The following is a 22,101-nucleotide window of genomic DNA, read 5'->3' on the forward strand; positions in this document are numbered from 1 at the left end:
CTGAAATAGTTATGGACTTAGACACTAATCCGACATCGATTACCATTCTTTTCTCCAAGCACAACAACTTATACCATTACTTCAAACATCAAACAAACATATATATATATATATATATATATATATATATATATATATATATACACTTCATACCATTCTACAATTCAGATATCGTTACTAGGACCAAAATGCCCTTAAACACATAATAACAATCTAATATGCTTATACAAAAATTATAGGTTCTTACATATGAGTCGGGTCACATATAAGTTTTCATAGTTTTTTTAAATATGTATTGAAGTGTTGGCGCACTTCTTTTCGTACAACTTTATTCAGAAAATTACTTTAGATGTTATTAAAACACTTGGGCCCCACATACCCCCTTCCCTTCCCCCATCCACCCATTCCCTTTTAAAGCCACGATCTGCTCAAGATCCATCTCTCCCTCTTCTCTAAACTCAAACCTAAAGCTATCGATCTCCACCTCAACTGCCCCGTTGGAGCTGCCGGAAAATTGCAACTCTAAAGTTATCGTCATCCAATGTTTCCGATCTCCTTTGATCTCTGTTGTACTACTCCGCCTCATCACGTTGCCTATTCGAAGCTCCGCTCAATTGCACGTTGGTTAGGGCAACAATATACGGTAGGGGATTTGATTTTGTCAACACCACTAATGCCATCGACCTTCGTCTCTTTTCCGTTCGAAATAAACCCAACACGACAAACCCTTATGCAAATTCCAATTTAGGGTTTGTGTTTTTTCTAATTAGACATTGGCAATGGTAAACACTAGTATTCTTCTTCTTCTTCTTTTTTTTGGTTGATTTGGCATAATTCTGAGTAGATTTAGGGTGTTAATTGATGGCAGTGGTGATGGAGTTCGTTTTTTATTTTGATTCAATTCCTTTTGATTTAATGTCGTGATTATTGGTGGTTAGTAGAGGTTAATTGTGGTGGTTGTTGGAGATTAACATGAGGGTTACCTAGACATGTTGTCGAAGGTGAATGAGGTTACCTATAGTGGATGAACGGAGGTTGCTGGAAGTGGATGGGAAAGGAAATACAAGTTTGTGTAGAGTAGTTGGACCCATTTATTTGTAAATTATTTTAATTAATAAATAATACGTAAATTATAAAAAAATGAAAAAGGAAATCGACAAAGTACAATATAGTTTTTTAATTTCTATAAGGGACGAAAAAGCAATAAATGATATCCGAGTGTAAAAGAAAACTAGAAATCAAAATTGAAATTTATGGAAATCATAACTTCTATAACAATGAAACAATAAATAGAAAATTTTCCGGAACAAAATTGAATATTAGATAGCCAAAGTTACTCCACAATTTTAAATTACTAGATTATTGTCAAATTTACACAATATTATGCATTTCCACTTTCCAATCTTTAAGGAACATTGTCGTTTTCAAATACCATTCCACCTTTCTTACGAGAAGATCGATTAAACCCCATGATTCTTGGAACCCTAGTCGCCTACGTCTCTGTAGAAACTCCAAATCTATACCCATCGACATTGTATGGACAAATTCAATTTTAAGGAAAAATCGCTTAAGAACCCTAGTTATTCAGATTTTGGGAGTTCTTATCTACGTAAGATCAACCCTTTTCAATGGCGACGACGGAAGCTGCCAAATTCAAAAATACCGACCTATTAGCCGTCGCACAACCACCAGATTACCACCGGCAGGTTGCTGTTTTGCCATCCCACGATGGCCTGCACTTCTGGCAGTTCATGGTCGCCGGTTCCATCGCCGGTATGGTCGAACACATGTCCATGTTTCCAATCGACACTATTAAAACTCGTATGCAAGTACTAGGCTCTTGCCCCATCAAATCCGTTGGGATCCGACAAGCTTTCGGCTCGATTATCAAGTCCGATGGTGCTGCCGGGTTTTACCGTGGAATCGGCGCTATGGGACTCGGCGCCGGTCCGGCACACGCTGTCTACTTCTCCGTTTACGAGTTGTGTAAAGAAACCTTTTCCAGAAACCACCCAAACAACCCGATGGGTCACGCCGCGGCAGGGGTTTTTGCGACGGTTGCAAGTGATGCGGTGTTTACTCCGATGGATATGGTGAAGCAGAGGTTGCAGTTGGGGAGTGGGAGTCCGTATAAAGGGGTTTTCGATTGTGTGAAGATGGTTTTGAAAGAGGAAGGATTTAGGGCGTTTTATGCATCGTATAAGACGACGGTTTTGATGAATGCACCGTTCACGGCGGTGCACTTTGCCACGTATGAGGCGGCGAAGAGTGGGCTGTTGGGGATTTCGCTGGATATTGCCAGTGACGAACGGTTGGTGATTCATGCCACTGCCGGCGCCGCCGCAGGGGCTGCCGCTGCTGCTTTGACTACTCCACTTGATGTGGTGAAGACTCAATTGCAGTGTCAGGTAATTTCAAAATCATTTTTTTTTTCACGATGTTATTCAACTTATTCTAGGTTTGCAGTTTTATAATCATATCAAAAGGGTTTGCAACTTTGCATTGATTTTGAAAGTGTATGCAATTAGATATTTCAAAGTATAATGTCTTTTAAGAAAACTTGTGAGAGTACATTAAAATTGGTTAGGTTTTATAAAGTAGGAAAATATTGAAGTATAGCATTCTTCTTTCATTTTGAGAGTACAATACCCAATGATAATGAGACACATATTGTCCCACCCAAAAAGGTGTGACAAACTCTTTCTATTTATGTCTTGTCTATATAAAAAGACGCAAATACCCTTATTATCTTGATTAACAAATATCCCTAGAAATCTCATCCCTTTCCTATTTTAACAATATGTTACTGATGATCTTTGCAGGGTGTCTGTGGATGCGATAGATATGTAAATGGGTCGATTGGGGGCGTTTTGGGAACAATTGTTAGAAAAGATGGGTATATTGGACTTTTTAGGGGATGGATGCCTAGGATGCTTTTCCATGCTCCCGCTGCCGCCATTTGTTGGTCAATTTATGAATCCGGAAAATCATTTTTCCTAGACTTAAATAATGGAAATATAGACAACAGATTGATGTAATCAGATTGGACACAGGTTTGGTCCATAGTAGTCCAATCTGATTACATCATAGACTGGTCTAATATCTTTTGGTCCATAGTAGTCCAATCTGATTACATCATAGGCTGGTCTAATATCTTAGACCGGGCCAATCTAAAAAAGTATAATGACATTTGACATTTAATTTCCCATTTGTTGTATCCTAAAAATGGCCCCTTAAGATTGTGACTAAAACCACTTGCAAAGAGAGATCTAATTATCCAAGGGCAGAAAGGTAAATTGAGGCTTGGCTCGGTTCTCTAGTGTACGTTATCCTTAATTTATTGGTTTTAACATATTCATTTATGTGGGAGGGCCCAAATAATGTTGATTATTGTTTTTGGTTTTTGAAGTTTTGCTTATTAACATGTACCAAATTCTTTTGGGTTTTTACTGATCATCTGTTGAGTTGATTGGCTTCTTGCAATTTTACATCTATCAAACATATAGAGACTTAGGTTGGTTTAGTAATTTTATCATGTTTACTAATTTGGTTGTTGATGTTACTTTTGTAGTCAAATGACAAAACAGTCATCTAGTTTAATAAAACATCATGCTGTTTTGAAATTAGTTATATGAAAACCAAAATTTTGGATGTGTTCAGTTTTATATAGGATGGATAAAACACAAAAGAATGATGTTTTATGTATCAGTTACTTTAATTATTTATTTGAAAACTAAATTTCGATTATTTTTGTGAGGAAATTTCTCCCAATAGCCATTGTCCGTGCAAAACAAATTAAATTGCAACGCATACAAATTGATTGGTTTAGTCATGGCAGTGGTACCAAAAAGCATTAACGGAAAATCCCATACAAAAAACAGTTTTGGTCCTTGTGGTTTGCTCTAATTTGTATTTTAGTCCAAGTTTTGATTTTTTGGTATGGTTTGTCCATGTGGTTTCCAAATTTTGCAGGCAATTACCGTCTAATGCTCCGTAACAAAGTACAGAGAAGAAATTGTTACTTTAAGGTTATAAAGTCAATCAATTCGGTTCATTTTATATTTCCTTCTATTTCAAATCCATAAAAACGATTGAGAAACGATGTTATCAGAGATCTTTCTTTTCTCGACTTGTGTCCCAGCGATGAAGTTTAGTGATTGAGATGTAAAATTCAACACATGAAGTTTATTCAAACCAATGTTATAAAAAATGTTCGACGTTAGCTAGTCGATGAACTAGGGTTAAAAGATTAATCAGGGATTCTAAATTGCTAATTTCGTAGAATTTAAAAAAATTAAATACAACTAATATAATAACAATGCCTGTAAATACCACTAATATCATAATAAAATAGGTTAATATAATTAATATAACACTAATCATTCTTCAAATAGTTAATATTGCTATAGATATTCTTCCCGTTTCACATTATTATCTGCCTCACCATAAACCTTATCTTCAACCACCCACAACACGACAACACTTTCTCACCTAAAACACAGACACACTTCCTTATCATACGTTGTGCACTTAACACTGTAAAATCGACAAGCCGGTGACACTATCTCTATAAACACATTGAAGAACGTTGTTTTTGGAAAACTGCTATGGGTGAGCTTTTAGAAGAATGTCATTTTCAGCTGCGCTATGCACTTGTACTTAGAGCATGTGAACTTTCTGAACACGAATCTAGGGTTCTCTTTTAGTAATTGAGTCGTTGAAAATGATTCCATATGCTTGAACATGGTTTATTTCTTCATCGTCCTTAAAATCTCACCAATAACATATAATTGGAAAACAAAACATTTATAACTCATTTTAGAGAAAACATTTGTAACTTGATTTAGGGAAACACACACTGAAATTCAGCTTTGTTTCTATGTAGTTGTTGAATCATCTTCTAGTCGTTGCTTTTTCATTGAATAAATTTCAAAATCTTTCGATTTAATCTCTCTTTCCATGTTATTCATGGTGATTTCGTACCTCTTCATGAGGGTCATTCTCTTGAATTTGATTTTGTAAAAATCTGGATATCATGTGGGTTTTTAGATGTTTGATTATGTTGTAGCTGCCTGGCAATAAGGTTAGGGAGGAGGCATGCGATGATGTTAAACGAGAAGAGAAATGTAAAGGGTGGAGCGGATTTGTTAATGATTTTTTTTTCTATTTAATAATAACAAAAATAATAAGAATAAAAAAATTGATAGAAAATATAAAATGAAGGGTAAACTAGTAATTTGTCAACGACTTAACGACTTCTTATTAGTCTTGTTAAGTTTAGAGACCAAATCTACCAGACCCATAACTAATGACTTTTTGCAAATCAAAGCTATTTTGGACTTCAGAAAAAAAAATACAAATCACGGAAAACCTTTTCTAATTGAAAACAATAAATATATAGTTAATTTTGCATTTTATTTTACAAATCACAGAAACCATTGAAATATATATATATATATATATATATATATATATATATATATACTTTTGTACTTTTATTTTAATTTTAATTTTACATCATTTTATAACATAAAACTTTATCAAAAAATAAAATATTATTGTGACTTTTAAAACAATATTTACTAAAAATTTATGTTACAATTTTACTTAAACATCATAAACTCTATTTTTTATTTTGTTGGTTAGGGTTAAGGTAATAACATATAATTTGCTTTTTAGATCATTTATTTTTTAATTATATTTAGTATCTTACTAATATTTATAGGATTCTTATTGCATTATTAAAATGCATTCCAATCGGGTAAATTTGCCATATTCAGTGTCATGTAGACCTAAATAAACATATTTTGCTTTTAGCTTTTAGGCTAAAAGCTTCAAAATCAAACCCTACCTTAATCAATGTTTAACCAAAAGCTCCAACAAAAATGATAATATTACCCTTTAAATACAATCACGTACGCTTCTTCTCACCCTCGCATTCCTTCAAAACCTCTGGATAAATCATCGACTCCACAAATAACAACCCACGAAATATTCCTCCACCTGTTGGCGTCATTCTTGGATCGATCTGCATCTGATGTCGTCGGCTCCATCTATCGCACTTTGTGTGTCTCTATTGACCCATCTTGATTTCATTAACTCTCTTGTTTTTCCTTTTATATATATATATATATATATATATATATATATATATATATATATATATATATATATATATATATATATATATATATATATATATATATATATATATATATGGTTAGGTTCATGTGAGACGGCTTAATTTTGTGATACCATGCAATCCTAACCACTCATTTTCATTTAGTAGATAAAACAAAAAAAAAATTAAATGCAAAATAATTGAATTTTTTTTTCCAATATTATTTTCGGAATATATACTTTCCAAAAAAAAAATACAAAAAAAAATTAAATGCAAAAAAAAATACATTTTTTTTTACATATTTTAGTAGAATATTTAGAATATTCTACATATCTGGAAAATCTAGTAGAATATTCTAAACATTCTAAAAATCATATTAGAAATGTACAGTCTAATATTCTATTAGAATATTTCACGTATTTTAAAAAAAAACGGTAATTTTTTTTATTATTTTATATTTTTTTTAGGTAAATAAAGTTCTAAAAATAATAATTAAAAAAAGAATTTTTAGATTTTTCCTTTTATTTTGCATTTTAAAATTATTCTTAGAATTGGTCTCACTTCTCACAAAATTAACATGGTCTCAAATGAACCTGAACATATATATATATATATATATATATATATATATACACACACACACACACACGATACTTCAAAACCACGTAATCATAAGAAATTAAACCAATTGTGCAATACCATGTTAATGCATGCTTGTTCCTTACTATTTTTCAAATTTGACCATTATGCCCCTTCTACCCCTGATTTTATTTTTACTGGAGTTTTGATGCTTGTGTTGTGTTCTTTTTTTCATTTAATGCATTTTTCAGCTCGAAATCCATAAAATATCTATGTAATATTTCATTTTCAATACATATTATATATCTTATGAAGCATTGATGCGCAGACATTAATCCGGTTGAATAAGCAATATGTACAGACCCTAGGTATTCAGAACTTGTTGCCTCCCCTGCAAAGAATAAGTTATCCACAGTGATCCTTAGCTTATCATACAGATCATGGGGGTTTCCTACTATATCATAGCTATATAAACCTAGTGAATTCACATCTCTACCCAAATGAGAAACCAAATACTGAATCTGCATAAACGAAAAAAAAATGGTTATACATGTGTTCAAATTAGTAAACTTTAGAATTAATGATTCCAGTTTGTGTGATAAGAAACTAGCTTATCAACATTATGTAGAAAAGACTATTTGAAAGTGAAAACATTTTGATTGGTCAAAAGGGTGTCTAGAAATGGACCGATGATGAACAAGATAAGAGCTTGGCAGGGGAAAGATTGGTATAGGAGTTGTGTTGAAGATACCTTGAACTTTTTCTGGATTGGATTTGTCAAATGAGATTGAAAAGTAAGTCCATTTTTTTGTATAATTAGCAATGTTGTTTTAAGGATACAATATGTTGTTTTAAGGAAATACTAGGACACTGGCTTTGGCAGATCCATGATCACCCAAGAAGACTCAGGGAAAGAATCCAGAAACTAGAACTCAGAAACTAAAACTCGAAGAAAAGAAACTAGGATTTTCTAAAATAGGATAGTACAAGTTCGTGGAAATATATATATATATATATATATATATATATATATATATATATATATATATATATATATATTGCATATTAGTTGGAGGCTCATTTTCAAATTGAGATTTATGGTATCCTGTCTAGGAATATGGAACCATATATCCATTGGATAACCTTTATCAACCAAATAATATTTACATGTTAGAATGGTGAAAAATAAGAAACTATAACATCATTTATATAATAATAGGAAAATGATAATGATAATTATGATAATTTACCTTCAGGTGGTTTGGGGATGTTCATTGATGACGTGTTGATAGGAACAAACGCATGTCATGTGCAAATCCCTCCCATCCAACATATGCAAAAGTAAAACACATATCAAAATCACAAGTTTCCATTACATTAAATGTAAGTACCCTTTTCTACCAATATAACGCAATTGTTGAGTTTCAGGGATGCATGTCACTATGTGTGTACCATCAATACATCCGATGCAATCCTAAATGCAATTTCAAAATTAGTAATAATATTGTATTATTGTTTTAAAAAATTAAAAGAATATCTAAAATATAATACCTTAAAATACGACATGTATTTTTTATCATTCTTGATTTGTGAAGGTATAAATTGAAAGGTTGGATATTTTGGTTGTATAATGTCACATGCCAGACCTTTGAATCTTTTACTGTCTAGAAGTTATTGCCTTTAGAACTTCATGAAATGCTCTACTAATTGTATCCCCCAATCGTTGAAATCTCTCCCCAACATCTCTATTGAACACACTAACACAAGAATGTATAAACAATCCCTAACTTTTCAACAACCGACATTTTATCACTTGACTCTAATTCATACTTTAATTCAAGTTCTTTAGCTAGTTGTAGGAACACATTTGGGTGCATTCTAAATGTATTAACACATCAAATAGGATGACCATTCAAAATTTCATTCATCCAGGACACTCCTCTTTGAGTTGATGCCATAGAAGGTTCGTTATAAATGTATTTGAAAAAGTATGCACAAGCTAGAACACTTGCAGAGCATGACAATTTTAAACAATAAAGTTTCCTTCTCTTGTTCTTTCTTTCAATATCCATTCAAACGCATACACATATTTAAGATTATTGTTATAAGCATAAAATATACAGAAATCATATATAATATGTAGCATTATATATCTGAACTAATCATAACACAAGGCATCATATGTAGCATTAAGATTTGAAATAGAACAATATCTAAATGAAATAACCCACTATTAAAAAAAATCCGATCAATAATGAATCATCGATGGCGTTAAAAAAAAAAGAAATTTAGTTGCCAATGTTATTCTTATAATTCAACCATGGCAGGCTACTCGCATTGTTTGGGAGAGTTAAAAACAATTCTCTTTTTACTGGATCTTCAAACAAACTCATTGCCAAGCACAACTCGCTCCTTTTGTTGGTAACCCATCATCAACAATTCAATTAATCAAATCTACAGCTGCACTTATACTTAAATCATGAAAATTTTATTGATAGTAGATGTATCTAACTCTAATAGTTCAGGAGTACGTTTTTGAGTGACATTTTGTTGAGTCACAGATCCCTTAAACATTACAGATCCGTATGACCGTATTTTTACGTTTCATTTGTATAGGTTTAAGTTTGGAACTTTCTTTAGAATCTTTTGAAGTTGAGTAGATCCCTTAGTATTGTTTGGTGACAAGACACCACTAGCCCAACTCATTAAATTTGAATAGAAGCAACAATTTCTTCTTCTTAGTTATCCAAGTGAGAAGAATGTTGAAGGTTTTGAGAGGTGAAAAAGTGTCATCGCTAGTTTGGACATGATTATCGGTTGCTACATCATTACCTGTCATTGGATTTTCATCATCAATAATAACAAGAAGCATAGCATTGAGGGTACTTGGATCCATGGATGGTGCCATAGAGTCTGCACCACTCGTAACCGAATCCCCAAATATTTGATCTCATGCTTCTTGTAGCTCTAAAGAAGGTTGTTTTTTTTTCGAATTTCTTTAACATTCGGGTTTTCCTATATAATATATTATTTATCTGTGAGTTTTCAAAATAATGAGAATTTAGCTATTACTAAATAATATTTAAATTTATTACCTTTTTTTGTCCCACCAATCATCCGAACAATTTAGTTGTCGTGTACTCTCATTCCAACATAGACATGTCTCAATAGTTTTTAACAACTTCCAAAGGTTGTAGTCTTTTTCGCATTCCATCATACTTGTTCTTTAACGATTTGTAGTTATTTAACTTGTTATTAACATCTTTTTAAAAAATTGGCTGAAGGTCTTGCCATTCAATTCGAATGGTACGACCATTCTTCATATTATAATTTTTTAAGATATCATACAAAATCATAACAAATTTATTTGTTCAGTCACACTTTTTCTCCATTGTCGTTATTCAAGGTCATAGTGAGTTTGAATTCAAATAACTGATTATTAAAAAAAATTATAAACACATATGAGTCAACTTAACGAATTAGAGGTTGTATATGAATGGGAAGCTATATAAGAATTGGAGGCAATCATACAAGGATAGCAAAAAGAATATAATAAACGAACATGTAACAATTGTAGATCTTGTCATGAGTAAGTTTCTTCATAATAATCTATTAGCTATGTTGCGACATAAATACAAAGGAGATGAAATAGGTTCAAGAGGACCATGTTTCTACCAATTATTCAGGAGATAATAAAGTGGTATGGTAAATAAATGAAAAAATTAATATATATTTTTTATCTTTGTTTTAGGATAAAATGATACAATAAAAGATAAAGAGCATTTTGACATAGATGCTAAAAGTAGAAGAGATATCATATATATATATATATATGTGTGTGTGTGTGTGTGTGTTGTCACCTTTTTTTCATAATCAAGTGGGTGCAATGAAGACCACATGGGTGAGGGACAAATGAAAAGAAGTACAAGGTATGGCTTTCTTCTAACCTTTTTAAAGATGTCAAGACAATTAGAAAATATGGAAACGACAATGCATGAAAGAAGGCTCGTGGTTTTGGATGTTACTAAAGCCTGATGTCTCTCCTTCCTTCCTCCTACATCGATTATATACTTCAAATACCTCTCCCTTTCTCTCTCTCTCTCTCTATATATATATATATATATATATATATACTCTTTCTTTCTTGTTTGAGCAACAATATCCATTTGATATCCCTACATAGGCGTTTTCTTTTGAAGTGTTGAGAATGTTGGCAGCTAGGTGTCACATTGAGCTATTTTGAACTCTTTTAAACTCAATGGTATTGTAGTAATTAAGATGTTTTGTGTTTGTGATCTCTTCTCTACCATTTTATATTTGTTTTTTAAATACTTTTTAATTAACAGTAAATCAATTACTGAAATGCCTAAGATTTTTCATGTATCTTGATGCTAAAAATAAACATACTACTATTAGTATCTGCTATCCTACAAGGCTACAATACATTTTTATTCCTCTATTCCTCTATCTTGCTATCTTTTTTTAAGTAGCCTATATTTTCAAAAGGGACATCCAAAAGCTATTACAATATATTTTAGTATTTATACAAAAACATTGTATGCACATCAATGTTTCACAATGTAATTAATAATTTATCCCCTACCCCTATCATAAAATCCACCATTTTGTGTGAGTATCGAATACTCCAGACAAATAACAACAACAGGGGCAGAAGGGGCATAATAGTCAAAACTTGAAAAAACAGTTGGGAACAAAAATTAACAGGCCAGGTATTGTATAATTCGTTTAATTTCTTTTTTTTTATCTTATGATTATGTGGTTGTGAAGAATCGTATACATATGTGGAATCAAACAAAGAAAAATGAAAAACAAGAGAGACGAAACTTACAATAGAAGCAAGTTGGGGAAATAAAGACACACACACAATACAATAGATGCAACCGACGAGATCGGATGTAGATCAATCCAGTAATGGTGGGGAGAAGATGTGATTGTTCTGCGTACGTGATTTTTTTCAAGGGTAATTTTGTAAATCTATTTGGAGCTTTTGGTTTATCGTTGATCAACCTAGTGTTTGATTTTGAAGCTTTTGGTTTAACCAAAAAGCTAAATGCTCATGTAACTGAACGTTGCCAAACGAGGCTTTTTGTTTAAAATGAAATGTTTGACCAAACGCTAGAAGGTGAGCATACAAGTAAATTGTGTATAAGTAACATCTCATTCTTAGTTGTAACTTGAATTATGAAATCATGTGTGCGAAACACTCCCTAAAAATCGCACCCGTGCTTTAGAATTGCTCAAAATAGTTCTCCAATAGACATGCAAGCTACATCCTACCTGTATCACTTCCATCATATCTACAGTCATTAAAAATAGTTTTCTAATAGACCTCTGCCAGATTCATAATCGATTTTCTGAACTTCGCTTCAAAGCTAGGCAAGCTAACTCTCATAAATTGTTTGCAGTTAACAGTTCCGCTGCAACATAGATAATAGATTATTACTTAGAAACTCTCTCTCAGGGCGTGTTTGGCATGAAGCTTTTGGAAGCGTTTTGGAGCTTCTAGCTTTTAGCTTTTGACAAAACGCTCTAGTTTAAACAAAAAGTTTCGTTTGGTATTACGAGCGTTTAGCTTTTAGTTTAAACAAAACGTTCCAAATCTAAAAGTTACTTCATGTAGCATTTAACAAAACGCTATTGAGCTTTTGAAATCAATTTCCATATCCCTTAAAAATATAATTATATATTTATTTATTTTTAATTAATTGTCTTTTTATGTAATTTTATATATTTCAAAAGCTTCCAGCTACTTTTGCCAAACACTCATATAATAAATAAAAGTTACAGCTTCCTTCTACCCGCTATCCGCTTACAGCTAATAGCTACTTTTGCCAAACACGCCCTTAGTCATAACAATGATCTACGGTTGTTAGATTTTTGCCTTTTTTTTTGTCAAACATTATGTTATTTATTTTTATTATCTTTGTACTATTGTCTCCAATTCTTATATAACTTCCTATTCATATACAACCTTCAATCCGTTCATTATAATGAACATTGGCTCAATATGTATTTATAATTTCTAATAATTTGTTATTTGGATTCAAACCTGTACTATGGCCTTGAATATGATAATGGAAAAAAGTGTGATTGGCAGATAAGTTTGTTATGATTTTATGTGATATTTTAAGAAAATATATTATGAAGAATGGTCATACCTCTCTAATTAAATGGCAAGACCTTCAGCCAATTTTTTTTAAAAAGATGTTAATATCAAGTTAGATAACTACAAAGCATTACAAAACAAGTATAATGGAATGCGAATAGACTACAATCATTGGAAGTCTTTAAAAAGGAGACTGGTCTAGGTTGGAATGAGAGTACATGACAACTAAATTGTCCAGATGAATTTGGGGGGGGGGGGGATGGACAAAAAAATTAAGGTAATAAATTTCAATATATTTTTTAACTAATGCTACTTTCTTGTTATTCTGAAAACTAAAGAAAAATATTATACTATATGGGAAAACACGGATGTCTGAGAGCTACAAAAAACATGGAATCAAATATTTAGGGATGTGGTTGCGAGTGGTGCAGAATATGTCTCACCATCCATGAGCCCTAATACTCTCTATGATATGCCTCATGTTATTATTGTTGATGAAAATCTAACTCCGGGTGATGATGTAGCAACTGATGATCGTGTGTAAATTCGTGATGACATTTTTTCTTGTCTCAAAACCGTCAACACTCTTCTCACTTTGATAACTCAGAAGATTAAAATGTTGCTTTCTATTCAAATGTCATGAATTGGGCCGTCGATGTCTTGTCATCGAATGGGGATGTACTCAACTTGCAAAGAGTTCCAAACTTAAACATGTACCGATGAAACATAAAAATAGAGAGTCAACCGGAGCTATAATGGTTAAGGGCTTTATGACTCAAAAAAATGCCACTGAAAAACATACCCTTGAATTATTATGTAACAGCCTGGATTTCCAGGTATCTTTATTGTTTATGATTTTGGTGTTTTGAGAGGGGACTCGGCGAGTTGGAGCTCAGACTCGCCGAGTAGGGACGCGATTCTGGACGTGGGATTCGCCTGGACTCGGCGAGTCCAGGATATGGACTTGGCGAGTCCGTGCTGTTTAATGAAACCCTAATTTCTTGGGTTTGGGACCTATTTAAAGGGCCTTATGGCCGTCATTTGTACCCAGCAGTCCATAGAGAGAAACCCTAGAGTGCTTTAGTGATTTGAGAGAGAGAGGAAGCATTTCTTGACCTTTGTGTGTTGTTTAGCAAAGAAGAGGGAGGTTCTAGCCAAGAGGAAGCAAAGGAGGTTGCTATTCTGTGGATTTGAAGCTTAGATCATCGATCTAAAGGTATGAATTCGGCTCATCTTCTGTTTTGTGAAGTATATTTGGGTTTAGGGTTTCTTGTGGCCTTTGTTGGGTTGATTTGATGGCCAAATAGTCCCTTGCTAGTGATGAGGCTTTGGATCTGGATCCATAGAGGTCCAGAGAGCCTCATTCATCAAGCTTTATGAAGAACAATGGAGGTTATGACCTTGAGTTGTGATATTTGTTGATAATTCTTCATATATGGACACATAGAGGTTGAATGTACACCAAGTTTGGGGCTTTACATGGTGAATCAGTCTAGGAAGGCCAGATCTATGAATGGATAGAACAGATCTGACCTTAGAAGCGAGTTTGAGTGATTGCATGGCATGGACTCGCCGAGTCCGATGAGCAGACTCGGCGAGTAGCTTGAAGATTGCCTTGAGTCGGCCAGTGAGTGGTCCAGTCGAGTCATGGGTTGACTCAGTGAGTCAGGGCGAGTAGGGAAGGGTGGTCAAGAGGACTGAGTCGAGCTGGGACTCGCCGAGTTGTTCTTGAGACTCGGCGAGTTGAGTCGGGGTGGCCCCACGATTCTTCCAGGGGGAACTCGTCGAGTCAGGGGGAGTACTCGACGTGTAAGAAGGGAATCCTAGAGAGTTGGTGAAAACGTCTAGACTCGCCGAGTTGCCCTCGTGCACTCGCCGAGTCCAGTCAAAGTTGACCGTTGACCGTTGACCTGTGTTGACTTCTTAGGGATAGTCAACCTTAGAGATAAAAAGTGTTAATTAGAGACATATGATGTTATAGGAGGATTATAGCTCGGAGGATCGGGCACGAGGGATTTCAGGATTTGTGAGTCATCGAGATACGCGAGGTGAGTCTTCTCACTATACTTTACCTTGAGTAGGTAACCAGAGTTATGTGATAGAGTATTGTATGCTATATGTTGTACTGCATTATTTCTATGTGATTATGCTGTGCATGTTTACAGAGTTGGAACCGGAAGGTTCCTAGAGTTAGAACCTGAGGGTTCACAGAGTTTGGGTGTACGGACCCATAGAGTTATAGCCTCGAGTGGCTAATATGTGTTTTATGTGTGGTATTTTGGGGAACTCACTAAGCTTTGTGCTTACAGTGTTAGTGTTGTTGTTTCAGGTACTAGCGATGACCGTGGGAAGGCGCCGGCTTGATCCGTACACACGCATGGGATTTTGTTATACTTGTGATCTTGGGATTTTGTACAATGCAAATTGGGATTTAAACTTGATGATTTTATGAAAAGTTAATGGGAAATGTTTTTATAAATTGTGAAAAATTATTTTGAAATTTACGGTGTTACAAGTTGGTATCAGAGCCTTGGTTTGAGGGATTCAAGTACACCTTCGGGCGTATTTAAACTCAAACTGAGGATTTGTGATGTATTTACAAAAAGAGTAAAAGATTTTTGAAAAACGCAGAGCAAGAGATGTGTGTACGATCAGTCAGCGCCCGAACGGTGATTTCCCAAAATACCTTTATATTATGTGATATTGATATTGATATGATGTATCTGCATGCTAGAGTAGGCTAGGTATTGCTATTAGGACTAGAGTGGCCTGATTTGTGATGCCTTAGCCTAGGGAGAGGTGAGCTGCTATGAGATGCTTGAGAGTGAGTAGATAGCAGCGAAGGGCTTATGAAAGATCTATTAGAGAGTGGTCTACGCATGATAGAGTACTTGAGACTTGGGATCCGAAGAGGAGGACTTGGAGTGTATTCTGGTGCGGTGCGGACAGTAGTATTGGGCCCGTACTACTGGAAGCACCGGAGCGGTGTGCAGCCCAAGTAAGAATCTTTGGAATACCAAGAATCAAGGAGGAAAGAGTTGTCGAGTGTGAGTATGCTTGTGTGGATTCTGATTTTCGTATGTTGTATTTCAGAGGTAGATCATGGTGAGGACACGTTTGATGCCCGAGAGCAGTGGTACCAGTGAGGAGGAGATCCGCCGGATCATCCAGGAGGAGGTGGCTGCGGCCATCAGGGCGGAGATACCGGAGATGTTCAGGTCTATAAAGACCATACTGATTGAGACGTTTGATGAGCGTTATGCCGCTCTTTCTGAGGCTGCTATTGCAGCGGCTACCGCAGCGATTGCTGCTGCGAGGCCGCAGGGTGGTGATGCGTTGCTGTTTCGGGAGTTCAGCAACACCAAACCACCAGAGTTTGATGGGACTCAGGATCCGGTGGCAGCTATGAGGTGGATATCTGATATTCAGGGGTGTTTCTTCACTTGCTCTTCTCCTGAGCATTTGAAGGTTCGGTTCGCGCTGAACCAGCTTCGCTTGGGAGCGAAGGACTGGTGGAAGTTTGTGACGGCGCACTATACGCCTGCTGAGCTTTCTGCGGTGACCTGGGAGAGGTTCACTACCATGTTCCGGGATGAGTACGTTCCCCAGGTGGAGAGGGAGCGTTTGGCACAGGAGTTTCTGACCCTCAAGCAGGGTACTGAGTCAGTTACAGCGATCACGAGGATGTTCCATGAGAGGGCGATGTTCTGCCCTGAGCACGTGTCCATTGAGCAGGCACGTATGAGCCGCTACTTGAGCATTTTGAGGCGGGATATTCGGGAGTTCGCTGCGAACTCCTCGTACCGGACATTTGCTGAGCTTCAGGCAAATGCCCGGAAGAAGGAGATTGAGCTTGAGACTCAGGCCAGGGAGGAGGCGGAGTCTCAGGGGAGGGATCGGCGACCGGCACAGTCTCAGCCGGCAGCCAAGTGGGCCAAGCCCGCTGATCCCAAACCAGGGAGCCAGAAGAGCCGCACTTGCGGGAAGTGCGGCAAGGGTCATGATGGAGTCTGCCGAGCGGGATCTTGCTACAAATGTGGCAAGGAGGGGCATATGGCCAAGGAATGCCCCAAGGGGTTTGCAGTGTGTTTTCACTGCAACCAGACCGGACACCGGAAAGCCGAGTGTCTGCATTTGCGCGGAGCATCTCAGGGATCTGCTCCTGCCGCCATCAGGGCTACAGAGAGTCGGCCTTTGAAGGCCGAGGCGCCGAGAGCTCGAGGGAGAGCTTTCCAGCTGACTGCGGAGGAGGTCCGCGCTGCGCCCGATGTTGTGGCTGGTATGTTTCCTTTCATGTATTTATTTTGATGTTGAGATATTATGCTTATATTATGTTATGCGTAGGTACTTTCCTTGTGAACTCTGTACCTGCTTTAGTGTTATTTGACTCGGGTGCGAGTCGGTCTTTTGTATCATTGGCCTTTAGTCAGCATATCAGTGTTAGTCGTGAGGCATTGAGTCGGCCTCTGAGAGTTTCCATAGCTGACGATAGAGTGATTTGTGCCACGGAGGTTCTCCAGGGATGTGTATTAGAGATTTTCGGGGTTGAGTTTCCGATTGATCTGATTCCTATTGCGATGGGTGATGTCTGTGTCATTGTGGGCATGGGCTGGTTGAGCCGATTCGGCACAGTTATCGACTGTGAGCGTCAGCTGGTGACAGTACGAGACCCTAGTGGGGGAGTTCTTTCAGTATACGGTGAGGGTACTCGTTCGGGATTAGCTTTTTGTTCGGCCGCTAGGGCGAGGCAGTGTCTACAGTAGGGCTGTAAGGGTTTTGTGGCGTATGTGATGGATACACGGGTGGCTTCTGAGAGACTGAGTTTAGTTGAGGAGGTTCCGGTGGTGCGTGAGTTTCCAGATGTTTTTCCCGAGGAGTTACCGGGTGTGCCTCCTGTGAGGCAAGTGGAGTTCAGTATTGATTTGGTTCCGGGGGCCGCACCTATCGCTAAGGTGCCTTATCGTCTTGCACCTCCAGAGATGCAAGAATTATCCTCGCAGCTTCAGGAGCTGCTGGGGAAGGGGTTTATTCGGCCGAGCAGCTCACCGTGGGGAGCGCCTATCCTGTTCGTCAAGAAGAAGGATGGTTCACACCGGATGTGCATTGACTACCGGGAGTTGAACAAGCTGACGGTCAAGAACCGTTACCCGTTACCGAGGATCGACGATTTATTCGATCAGTTGCAGGGAGCATCTTGGTTCTCCAAGATCGATTTGAGGTCGGGATATCATCAGGTGAGAGTGCGGGATGAGGACGTCCAGAAGACAGCGTTCAGGACGCGATATGGGCATTATGAGTTTGTGGTGATGCCTTTTGGGCTCACCAATGCCCCGGCGGTGTTCATGGATCTCATGAACAGGGTATGCAGGCCGATGTTGGATCGGTCGGTGATTGTATTTATCGATGACATTCTAGTATATTCGAGATCTAGAGAGCAGCATGAGGAGCATTTGAGGGAGGTCCTCGGGGTTTTGAGATCGGAGAAGCTTTATGCAAAGTTCTCCAAGTGTGATTTCTGGTTGCGGGAGGTCCAGTTCCTAGGACATCTTGTTAACCAGGAAGGGATTCTGGTCGATCCGGCCAAGGTTGAGGCGGTGATGAGTTGGGAGGTGCCGAAGTCACCATCTGAGATCAGGAGTTTCCTTGGGTTGGCAGGGTATTATCGGAGATTTATCAAGGATTTCTCCAAGATCGCAGTGCCACTCACCAGATTGACCCGGAAGGGTGTTGCATTCTCATGGGGTCCCGAGCAGCAAACCTCCTTTGAGACACTTCGCCAAAGGTTGTGCGAAGCCCCGGTATTAGCTCTCCCGGAAGGGATGGAGGATTTTGTAGTATATTGTGATGCATCGATTTTGGGGCTGGGTGCGGTGTTGATGCAGAGGGGTCATGTGATAGCATATGCATCGAGGCAGCTGAAGCCTCATGAGATGAGATATCCCACGCATGATCTAGAGCTGGGGGCAATAGTGTTCGCCCTCAAGATTTGGCGTCACTACTTGTATGGGGTTCGGTGTACGATATACACGGACCATAAGAGTTTGAAGTACTTGATGGATCAGCCCAACCTAAATATGCGACAGAGGAGGTGGTTGGATGTGGTCAAGGATTATGATTGTGAGATCCTGTACCACCCAGGCAAGGCTAATGTGGTAGCCGATGCGTTGAGCCGCAGGGCGGAGAGCACACCACTACGAGATGTATGTTTGAGGTTGACCGTGATAGCTCCGGTATTGGATGCTATTCGTGGGGCACAGGCCGAGGCTGTGCAACCGGGGATGCAGAAGAGGGAACGGGTCGTTGGTTTGGTTTCAGAGTTCGTTACGGATGGTCGAGGGCTTATGACTTTTCAGGGTCGGATTTGGGTACCGTTTGTGGGCGGTATGCGTGCTACTTTGATGGAGGAGGCTCATCGGTCGAAATTTTCGATCCATCCGGGGGCCACGAAGATGTATTTGGATTTGAGGAAAGAGTATTGGTGGCCCTGTATGAAGAGGGACGTCGCCTGGTTTGTTGAGAGGTGCTTGACCTGCCGCAGGGTTAAGGCCGAGCACCAAAGACCGCATGGCAAGTTGCAGCCATTGGAGGTTCCCGAATGGAAGTGGGAGCAGATCACTATGGATTTCATCACCAAATTGCCGAGGACTGCCAGAGGAGTTGATGCAATTTGGGTGATTATGGACAGGTTGACGAAGAGCGCTCACTTCCTCGCCATCAGTGAGAGTTCTTCAGCGGAGAAGTTGGCGGAGATATATGTGAGAGAAGTGGTATCTCGGCATGGGGTGCCGATCTCGATTGTTTCGGACCGTGATGTGTGTTTCACTTCCAGATTCTGGCAGAAATTTCATGAGGAGTTGGGTACTAGATTGCATTTTAGTACCGCATATCATCCCCAGACAGACAGCCAGAGTGAGCGGACGATTCAGACGCTTGAGGACATGCTTCGAGCATGTGTGTTAGATTTCGGGGGTAGCTGGGATGCGTATTTACCCTTGGCAGAGTTTTCCTACAACAACGACCATCATTCGAGCATTGGTATGCCACCCTTTGAGTTGTTGTATGGAAGGAGGTGTCGGACCCCCATTTGTTGGGGAGAGGTTGGACAGAGAGTGATGGGCAGTACAGAGATCGTGCTTCAGACGACAGAGCAGATTCAGCAGGTCAGACAGAGGTTATTGACCGCCCAGAGCCGACAGAAGAGTTATGCAGACCGACGCCGGTCCGAGCTTGAGTTTCAGGTCGGCGACTTCGTTCTCCTGAGGGTCTCTCCTTGGAAAGGAGTGATTCGATTCAGGAAGAGGGGCAAGTTGGGACCCCGATATATTAGGCCATTTCGTGTGATTGCGAGGGTAGGCCGGGTAGCCTATCGTTTGGAGTTGCCAGCAGAGTTGGGGCAGATCCACGACACTTTTATCTAATACCAGTACTCAAATTGTAAGTACCGAGAGTACGATAGTGATTAGCTGTCGAAGGCGATGAAGAAAGGAATTAGCTTGCTAGAGGACTTGCTATATTTTGTTGGCGTTCAGTGAACCGATCCAGCCTTTGTTTGAGCCGGTGGGTTGTGATTGAGCTTAGCTTGGCAGATCTCGCACCGTAATGCTAGTGCTTATTTACGAAAAATAGATTGTTGGTATATGTGTCGCAATTGAGGAAGTGTGTAGCCGATGACTCGGCAGTGGTTCCATTAGAGGATATTCAGGTGGATGCGAGCCTGAATTATGCCGAGAGGCCAGTGGCCATCAGAGATCGGAAGATCAAGGTTCTGAGGAACAAGGAGGTACCTCTGGTGTTGGTTCAGTGGCAACACCGGAAGGGATCAGAGATGACCTGGGAGCCGGAGCGTGAGATGCGGGAGCAGCATCCGGAGCTATTTTCAGAGCGAGACTTCGAGGGTGAAGTCTAGTTCTAGTGGGGGAGAATTGTAACAGCCCGGATTTCCAGGTATCTTTATTGTTTATGATTTTGGTGTTTTGAGAGGGGACTCGGCGAGTTGGAGGTCAGACTCGCCGAGTAGGGACGCGATTCTGGACGCGGGATTCACCTGGACTCGGCGAGTCCAGGATATGGACTTGGCGAGTCCGCGCTGTTTAATGAAACCCTAATTTCTCGGGTTTGGGACCTATTTAAAGGGCCTTATGGCCGTCATTTGTACCCAGCAGTCCATAGAGAGAAACCCTAGAGTGCTTTAGCGATTTGAGAGAGAGAGGAAGCATTTCTTGACCTTTGTGTGTTGTTTAGCAAAGAAGAGGGAGGTTCTAGCCAAGAGGAAGCAAATGAGGTTGCTATTCTGTGGATTTGAAGCTTAGATCATCGATCTAAAGGTATGAATTCGGCTCATCTTCTGTTTTGTGAAGTATATTTGGGTTTAGGGTTTCTTGTGGCCTTTGTTGGGTTGATTTGATGGCCAAATAGTCCCTTGCTAGTGATGAGGCTTTGGATCTGGATCCATAGAGGTCCGGAGAGCCTCATTCATCAAGCTTTATGAAGAACAATGGAGGTTATGACCTTGAGTTGTGATATTTGTTGATAATTCTTCATATATGGACACATAGAGGTTGAATGTACACCAAGTTTGGGGATTTACGTGGTGAATCAGTCTAGGAAGGCCAGATCTATGAATGGATAGAACAGATCTGACCTTAGAAGCGAGTTTGAGTGATTGCATGGCATGGACTCGCCGAGTCCGATGAGCAGACTCGGCGAGTAGCTTGAAGATTGCCTTGAGTCGGCCAGTGAGTGGTCCAGTCGAGTCATGGGTTGACTCAGTGAGTCAGGGCGAGTAGGGAAGGGTGGTCAAGAGGACTGAGTCGAGCTGGGACTCGCCGAGTTGTTCTTGAGACTCGGCGAGTTGAGTCGGGGTGGCCCCGCGATTCTTCCAGGGGGAACTCATCGAGTCAGGGGGAGTACTCGACGTGTAAGAAGGGAATCCTAGAGAGTTGGTGAAAACGTCTAGACTCGCCGAGTTGTCCTCGTGCACTCGCCGAGTCCAGTCAAAGTTGACCGTTGACCGTTGACCTATGTTGACTTCTTAGGGATAGTCAACCTTAAAGATAAAAAGTGTTAATTAGAGACATATGATATTATAGGAGGATTATAGCTCGGAGGATCGGGCACGAGGGATTTCAGGATTTGTGAGTCATCGAGATACGCGAGGTGAGTCTTCTCACTATACTTTACCTTGAGTAGGTAACCAGAGTTATGTGATAGAGTATTGTATGCTATATGTTGTACTGCATTATTTCTATGTGATTATGTTGTGCATGCTTACAGA

At 38.8% G+C, this 22,101-nt stretch overlaps 1 protein-coding gene across 1 annotated transcript; it reads left to right on the forward strand.

Annotated features, from left to right (window-relative positions):
• Positions 1-1,316: 1,316 nt before the first annotated feature.
• Positions 1,317-3,469, forward strand: LOC145069889 (uncharacterized). The gene is made up of 2 exons (XM_079016833.1): positions 1,317-2,408; positions 2,823-3,469. The coding sequence occupies exons 1-2, from the start codon at positions 1,629-1,631 to the stop codon at positions 3,036-3,038; spliced, it is 996 nt and encodes a 331-aa protein (XP_078872959.1). The 5' UTR covers positions 1,317-1,628; the 3' UTR covers positions 3,039-3,469.
• The last annotated feature ends 18,632 nt before the right edge of the window (positions 3,470-22,101 follow it).

Source organism: Lactuca serriola, chromosome 8 (genome assembly GCF_051521515.1).
Source record: "Lactuca serriola cultivar US96UC23 chromosome 8, Lser_US96UC23_V15, whole genome shotgun sequence".
Lineage (NCBI taxonomy): Eukaryota > Viridiplantae > Streptophyta > Magnoliopsida > Asterales > Asteraceae > Lactuca > Lactuca serriola.